Source organism: Xyrauchen texanus, chromosome 23, assembly GCF_025860055.1.
Source record: "Xyrauchen texanus isolate HMW12.3.18 chromosome 23, RBS_HiC_50CHRs, whole genome shotgun sequence".
NCBI classification, from domain to species: Eukaryota; Metazoa; Chordata; class Actinopteri; order Cypriniformes; family Catostomidae; genus Xyrauchen; species Xyrauchen texanus.
Window position 1 is genome coordinate 20,784,622 of NC_068298.1, and position 8,731 is coordinate 20,793,352.

The 8,731-nt window shown below is 37.8% G+C and overlaps 1 protein-coding gene across 1 annotated transcript; it reads right to left on the reverse strand.

Annotated features, from left to right (window-relative positions):
- Window positions 1-33: 33 nt before the first annotated feature.
- LOC127617230 (leucine-rich repeat, immunoglobulin-like domain and transmembrane domain-containing protein 3) lies at window positions 34-8,731 on the reverse strand. The gene is made up of 4 exons (XM_052089168.1): window positions 8,078-8,731; window positions 6,478-6,944; window positions 1,434-1,739; window positions 34-1,346 (listed from the first exon to the last, which is right to left on the reverse strand). Exons 1-4 carry the CDS (start codon window positions 8,257-8,259, stop codon window positions 286-288), a joined length of 2,016 nt encoding a protein of 671 aa, XP_051945128.1. The 5' UTR covers window positions 8,260-8,731; the 3' UTR covers window positions 34-285.

Here is an 8,731-nt window from a genome sequence, read left to right on the forward strand (position 1 = left end):
CTGTATATAACACTATGTCATCATGTATTGGCATATGCAAAAATACATAACATTTATGTACATTACATTACATAAAAAACAAATACACAATTATGTCGGTTTGGGTGAACAAAATGTTTCATTTATAAAATGAGAGGTGAGACAGAAAATACAATTTAGGGTTAATAGAAGTCTTGTAAGCCAAAGAGTTGCCTATCAAGAGCTAATCTTTAAAAACTGATGTTGCCACAACTTGTCTAATACCATGTGTTCAAAGCCGATATGCCATAAGAATGAGGCTAAACATTAGCACAGGTACTCAGATCTAGAACTGTCACTCTTGTATGTCATTTGAGAGTCAATGCTTGAACGTGAGCAAAGGAGCATTCTCTCTGATTCCTGAGTCTGTCTTCGGGCCCAGATATCATTTGCCTGCCCGTTCAGAGTCCTTTGTTTCATGGTAAGTGTCTCAAACTTTAGATATGTCTCTTTTGAAAGGTCATCATCTGGTCCATTGCTCCTGCTGCTGTTTTCTTTACAGTAGAGACACAAGATCTTATAGAACAGCACCACAATCAGAGGCACCGCAACTGCACATGCAATCCCACTGGCAATCATCAGGACTTTGTTCTGCCTATCATCCCTAGCGTTATCCAGAGTTCTGAAATCCACACATTGCTCGTTCCCAGATGCCAAAGACTTAGTAACCAGGCACACTGTGTAGAGCTGGTTAGGTATCAGATATTCCAAGAGGAGTTTTCCTTGCCCCACCACTGCATCAATTGATTCTTTATCATCTTTTGCGTCATATGGAAAATAGACCACAGTTAAGGGTGTGTCGCTAGGCAAGCCTTCAGATGTCCATAGCAAGACTGCTGTGTCACTTGTCTCCTCCACTACCTCAATGTATCTGACATCAGCTATCTTTTTTGTCTTCTCGTTTACCATTAGACCTTTACCGCCCTTGCCTTGCTGGATCTTAGCTGGTTTGTCTCCAGCAGGTGGGGATCTCTGTACTCCTTTGCCTGGTTCCAGACTTTTCTTGATTGATAGAGGTAACTGCATGGATATGGCAGCTTTGGTTGTAAGCAAGACAGTGCTAAAGGATGTAGAAAATGGGATCCCAGTCCCTGCAACAGACGTCACAGGTTGAACAAGTTTGGAATCTGCATCTGGCCTCTTGGTTATTTTCAGCACTATTGGCTCTGTTGCGGTTTCCACTCCATCCACAGACAAGGTGATGTATGCCTTTGCATTCCCCGCAACGTTCTTGGCCATGCAACGATAATCACCAGCATCCTTCAACACGATATTATGCAAACTGAGGATGGACCAACGAACACCCTCACCAGGAGATTCCTGCACAACTACAGATTTTTGAAAATGTGAGCATCAGAAATAACTAAAAAATATAAGATTAAAGGATGTTTTGGAGGTTGATGGAACTTCTATACCTGTGTTGTCCACAGCCGATCCATCAGCTCTGGTCCACAGAAGGGTGGGGGTAGGAAAACCAGTGGCATCACAGCGCAGGAGCACATTGCTACCCAGTGGTGAAGTGATCTTGGTGGCTGAGTTCATGATTGATGGCTTGAGGCACTGATCCAGTTCAGCTCGCTGGAAGAGAACGCCAGCTAGGTTATCTGGTCCACTGCATGTCAAGAATGGATCCATTAGCACCGCAGGTATGTTGGTCATCTTTGACAACTCAATGAGCTTGGAAATCCGACAGTCACAGTACCAGGGATTGTCCTGCAGACCTACAAATATATTTGTTTATAATATGTCCATGAAAACTATGTCAAATTTGTTAAAATGTTGAAAATCTCAATTAAACTTGGGTAATAAACATGAAACTTATACGTTACAATATTGATTGCGAAATTCACATTTTCATATGTTGACAGTTTAAATTCACCAATACCCTCAAGTCCCAGGATATAGGCAAGTTGAATGGCTCAGTGAACTTGAACATTTTGAAATGGTAACCCATGTACATTACTTTACAGTTTAACTTGTTATTTTTCTTACTTAGACAGAAATTAAACTTAAAAGCAGCAAGTCACTTTCATCAAATCAAACATGTGTCTTGCAAATCTTAAAGCGAGGATGTCTTGTCTGACTAGCATCAGGTGTTGGACATTAATTCACACAGTCTGCCCATAATTCTGTCTATGGCCGGATGGTAGTTCAGTTGACTGTAAACAAGGAATGAGACATTCCACTGATGCAGCTGAACAGCTGGGTGGTGGTACCTGTTAATTTCTTTTTGATACAGGGTACTATGTCCTAAGGGCTTTTGCTTTTGTGCTTTACACCAGTGGTTTTCAAACTGGGTGCAACTGCTTTTTTTAATAGAGCCTATTATATGGTCATGGATGTCAAAAGTACCAGTACATAAGTACAACGCTAAATAAAAAAAAATTAAAAAAATGTTTTTTCCAGTCTGCAGCTGTGATTGGAGCTGTGAATGTTAAAATGTGCTTCTTGATCAAAATGCCTGTCTGATGTGACACTGATACAGTATAAATATTTATTATGTTAAAGGGATAGTTCACCCAAAATGCTAATTCTCTTATAATTTACTCAGTTCAAACTGCCTCTCGAGTGACGTAAGTGCGTAAGCCTACTCTGCATAGATACGTACATAGATCCCTTATTAGCTTCTGTTTCTAGGGACAACTGTACTTTTTTGACACAAAAGGAATTTATGCAGTGGTCTGAGCAAGGAGCTCAGTCTGAAACATCTCCTCCACTTACTCACATGCATTCAAACCGATTCAAACAGCTCTCCTTGTTCACCGTTCCAGTTGACATTGCCAACCAGCCTAATGAGGCATCTATGTGTGATTCTCTATACTCCTCTCTTTTAAACAACACTGCGCTTCCAATTTTTTTGTATTTCACACGTCAGTTCACGTGTGAACTTGCCAAAGCACTTGACCTCGACCCTCGTGAATTTTTTACACACACCTAGCATTTCACATCAGAATACATGAATTAATCCACTGGAGTTCAACAGATTACATTTATGATGGTTTATGTGTTTTTTGGAGCTTCAAAATTTGGCAATCATTCGCTTTTTATGGATCTACAGAGTATAAATAATCTTTTCAAAATCTTCATTTGTGTTCTGAAGAAAGAATGTCATACACATCTGAGATGGCATGCTGGTGAGTAAATTATGAAAAAATTTACATTTTTGGATGAACTAAACCTTTAATGTAACAATAAATAAATCTAATATCTTAAATGTGTAAATGCAGCTCCAATAGAAATGCCACTGTCTCATAGGTGGTTATTAATAGAACAACAATATTGACATGAACAAGAAAAAGCACTAACTGGATGTATAACTTTACTTGCTCTACTAAATCCAGTTTATTTTGATGACAGGCCTACTTCTTAGTCAGACTATTTGTTGTGTACCATTCAGGGTATATAAGTGTCCAAATATACCCTGAATGGTACACATGTTCTACCATTTCCATTCAATATGTACAAAATGCTGAAATGATATATATATATATCAGTTTAGGATAAAATGCTAGTAAAATACTAGATTTATTTTCCAATGAGCCCTTGTAGGAGCTAGCTCATTATACCTTACCTAAGCTAGCTTGCATGCTCAGACATTAATACAGTTGTTAAAATGTATGATGAGCCATTGTTCATTAACACAGATTAAGGAGATATATTATGGTTGAAATTATGGAGATCTACCACACTTATATATTTGAAATAAAAAAGGACTGAGCATTGGGACAGCTGAGGGTTTGGGCTGGGGTGTGAACAGCTTAACCATTTACAGTGACCAACTTGTTAGATAACATATTAAATTGGTCAACCATGTCCATTGTGTGAATGCAGAGGGTGGCCTGTGTTGTGGCATAATATTCCAATTCAAATATACTGTAATGACAATAGCCAAGTATTATAGAGTATCACATCACCTCCAGTAATTGCTAGCTGGTGGCGCTACCTTGAATTGTAAAGAATAAAAAAAATTGTTTTTAGTTTTGTTGAGTTTAGCCCATGTCTATTAGCTTTAAGGTAATCTATATGTCAGTGTACTTTTAAATGTTGACAATATTCACTTTCAGCAGATAGTAAAGTCAGCAGATGGTACATTTAACATCCACAGTCTCTCCCTTCTGGCTAAAAAGACTCATGGAAATTCATGTTGTCACAAAGCTGTTGTCCAATTAAATGCTTTCCAAAAACTCACCCTGCCTCTACATCTAGTAGCAAAACGGTCTGTGTTCAAACAGGCGCTAATGATGCCTTTGCAGTGCACTTCGAAGGGAGCACAATTCATTGGTGGATCCAAATAAAATTTAATATTTTATCATTTATTATAATCACTTAAATTTTTTTTAATGACAGTTATCACCTTTCAGTCATGTGAAGCTCTCACAGTGATGGGTAATTGTACTTGAAGAAAATAGGGCCTTCACCTTTGAATGGACCAGGAGTTGGATGCAAAGAAAGTAGCTGGAGTTTATTCCTATTTTTTTATTAAGGTATTTATTTTAGGTTTCTTGGGATGTACAGCATGAGCAAGTCTTCTCTATTCTTTATGTTTATTGTGTCGCAATTAAAAAAATTTATGTACATTGTGATCTTTCACTCGCTTGTTTCTCAATCATCTGTTTTGGACTTGCGCAATGACTCCAGCCTCATTGTATGCAAAAAAAATGATGTGCTGCGTTTGTTTGTGGGTTTGTTCTGTAGTTACGTGGTCAGGTAGATCATTATTCGGCAGACTTGGCATTTAGATCGCTTCTTAGTTTCCCCGGATGAACACCAGCTCTGGCACTAGAAGCAGCACAGTGAAAAAGGCGTATGCGCGCGGCTTTGCTGGGCTGTAATGTAAACTAAAGCCAATTGTCTATCTAACAAATTATCTTTTTTTTCAGCTGGGATGAGATAGTGTAGATGTTGCAGAAGTCGCTGAACAAACATTAGAATCATCCTCCTTCCAGATGAGTGCTTCACAGAAACTCAAATCTCAGAGCAATTGGAAGTCCCATTAGACTATAAGCCTGACTTAACTTGGGAGAGCCCATGAAGACACAGACTACATTTAGATATTTAAAGATACAGTTGAACTTTCTATTTAAAGATGAGGTGAAGACGGGATATTGCGAACACTCGCATGTGGAGATTCCAGAGAAGAAGTTTTCAACGAAATTAGCTCTTAAATTAAAGCCCCACCTTCCCTTCACCTCAATGGGTAATCTAAACTTGTTCCTTACCAGGGTAAATTAATTTGCATCTTGCAATTAGAAATTAGCATCACATTAAAATAACCAAGCCTAAATAATTTAGCGAAGTTTAAATTCTGTTTTATCCTCCACAGTCATGGTTGACATATAACTGTTGAAGTCTAACCTTAAACTCCAACAGAAATCATTATTAAACCTTTTAAAATCCCAGCAGACAAAACCAGACGAACAGTAAAAATTTGCCAACCCGTGGCTAATCATTTTTGCATCAGAGCAAATGCTTTCAAATTAAATAATTTACCTTTAAATCCATCTAGCCACATTCTTTGTAAAGCATTTAGATTTAAAAAGACAGATTCTCTACTGTCATTGCTGTCATATAATTGTATGAAAATATTTGATCAAAACAACATAGTGTCATCTAAGAGAAATGGGACTGAATGGATCTATTCCAAAAACTAGTAAGCTGCTGTCAACTGCTACAATGGTAGAAAACATACAGAACTGATTTAAAACACTCTACTTAGTGCTCCCTACTTGAAGTGCCAGGAGACTCAAAATCTATTTCAGCTGAGTTTGGTATTAGCATCTTGCTAAACTAATAATGCAATACTTTAAGAAGCATAACATTACATAACACAAACAAATATTGGGTAAAATAGTCAGTTATTAATTTAATGGAACTTTTTTGTATCAATATTTTTGGTATTTAATTCATTCTAAGTATATTTATAATAAGCATTTCTCTCGCTTCGTCTGCATCATGAATTTTTTTCACCAAGCATGTTGCAGTGCATTATGTGATTGTGTTCAACACACAGGATTTATGTGATGATGCCTTGTAATTTGGCTAAAGGAAGATAACTTAGGGGGCAGCATAATTATGGTTCAGATCTTTTCAGACAGAATTTGCACCAATAGCATGCATAAGATGCCTTAAAATGCTGCCTGCATAGGTAGCTTGCTATTTTTTGGAAAAGAGCCTATGTTTCAGAGGCATTCCCCTGAGGGAATGGACAGATACATGTGCATAGTCATCAGGAAACAAGAAGGTACTGTTTACTAATTATTATCAGTTCAGTATTACTCACAACAGCTATTGTGGATCCTAATGTGATGCCTTCTGCTGTTAATTCAGCTTATGTCAACAAACTATCCTAATGCCATGCAGAATGAAAACTCCTTAAAAGATAGACAGGTCATACCATTTGTCTTTGTCATAATGGGTATTCAACACATTTTAAGAAGTGCCATGATCACTTATACCCACCAAGAACAGTCTTTTGTAAAGCATTGACACTGGGCAGGATGCCAGAAAATGGAGGCCAGATGTCCACCAGGTCAGAGGGAAGGGTAGTTAGCTTGTTACTAGAAATATCTAGGTAGGTGATGTTAACCAGGTAAGGAGCTGCTTCCACAGCAACACTAGTTAACCGGTTGTTGTGCAGGTCCAAGGTCTTCAGACTGGGCATTTCTTTCAGAGACTCCCAGGGAAAGGTAGAGATCATGTTCCCATCTAGTCGTAGCTCATGAAGAACCTTCAGATTATAGAAACTGCCAGGATCCACAGAGGTGATAGAATTGTATGTTATCCAGAGATAGCGCAATTCTGTCAGGTAGTAGAAGGCCTCATTGGGCACTCGACGCACAGCTGTCTTCTCTACTCGCAACTTAATTGTATCCACAGGGACGTTGACTGGAATATCTGACATGTCAGGGTCATTGCATAGAACAGACCTGCAGCAAAATTTGAGAGCAGATGTTCATGATGTAAACAGGTAAGCTTTAAATGTGCACTCAGTAACTTTTTGTTCATGTCATCTTGGATTTACAGTGACACCTGGTGGTGTGGATGCAGAATCATTCAATATCAAAAGTTTTCAGTTATAGATGCCATTGTAGAAATCAGCCACGATTACTTTAATACAAGCGCAAAAGTGTCCAATAAAAAAAACGGTTACTGAGATTAAGCCAGTAGTATTCAGCTGGTCATGTGATAAAATGGCTGCCCCCATGAGGGCGCCCCTGTCCCTAGTAGAATAAAAACAGCTTTTATAAGGTTACTGATAAGGCAAGAGTCCTCATCTCATGTGAGTGCTCATGATTTTATACATATGTTTGATACAAATCGCAAATCATTTCTTTAGGATTAAAATGTTTTAAATTGGGAAATAATTACTGAGTGTACCTTTAATATGAAACCTATGTTTGAAGATGTTGGGTTTTATATATTTTATTTTATTTACTCAAAGAAAATTACAAAGTAAAACATTTACATTTATAATTGACTGATTTTAGTCTGATTGTATGTTATACCTTTAACAAAATTATGCTTTTGGATGACTTAGAATAGTTTCATACGGTAAGTGTTTCATCACGCTTTGAGCCCTTGAGATAAACAGGCTAATATCCCATGAGATTACATCAAAGCATTTATTTGAGCTGAGGATTTAGCTTATGATTGAAATGTATAGAGGTTTGTTATATATATATATATATATATATATATATATATATATATATATATATATATATATATATATATATATATATATATATAATCAAAGTGTTTATTTAAACAAAGTGTGTATAACAAATTAAAATCCATATTTGATATTGTTACTTTGGCAAAATCTGAATGAATTTGTATTTTTCTTACACTGATAAATTTTTCTTTCTTTCTTTTTGTATTTCTGTTGTGCATTTTATTTTTTATAATTTATTTATTTTACTTTCTACTCTACAATGACTTTCTACTATTTGCACAATTTGTAGAGATTTTATTCCATTAACCTAAATTTCACCTAATTGTAATTAGACATCGATATTGTTATTAATAAAAGCTATTATAGCCCCAAATATTTTCTTACCTGGTGCCAGTGCCATCGCTGTGTCCATGATACACGCAGGTACACTGGGAAGGGCAGAACGGCTGGGCCACACTCCAGCAGCCAAGGAGGACTTGGGCCACCAGCAGACAGTACATCCTACACTCAGCTGAACCAGCAAGACCACACACACTCATACACATCAGATTCCAGCACTCGACCATTAATAGACAAAAACACCTTTATCAGTCCTCAAAGAGAAGGAATATAAGCAAGAAAAGTCTATTGCTGCATGCATTCTGTTTAGCATGCTAACAGGTGAGAGGACCCAGGAAGCAGAGAAGATCAGGAAGACTGGAAGGGACAGCCTGCAATGGAATGGGGGAATCTAGATTAGAAAGGATTTCTCAAGGCTGAGTAGGTCACTAAAGTTGAACAGTGTGGGATGCGGTAAGATGTTGTGTGTGTGTGTGTGTGTGTGTGTGTGTGTGTGTGTGTGTGTGTGTGTGTGTGTGTGTGTGTTCGAGGAGGATAAGCTCTCAAGGCACACACTAATCAGCTAACAGCAAGAAGGTTCTCCTGTCACATGACCTGTCCCACCCAGACACTTTTCCATCAGAGTGATTTTAGCAGTGCTTCGCTTCTTTCCGTCAGCTGCCTCGTCTCACACCAGCCTCTGTGTAGATTTGTCCATGG

Coding starts and splice junctions, on each gene's coding strand:
- LOC127617230 (XM_052089168.1), bottom strand. CDS start 8,259: ATGGTCGAGTGCTGGAATCTGATGTGTATGAGTGTGTGTGGTCTTGCT. Junction 6,945..8,077: donor AGCGATGGCACTGGCACCAG/GTAAGAAAATAT, acceptor ATTTTGCTGCAG/GTCTGTTCTATGCAATGACC. Junction 1,347..1,433: donor ATCGGCTGTGGACAACACAG/GTATAGAAGTTC, acceptor AAAAATCTGTAG/TTGTGCAGGAATCTCCTGGT.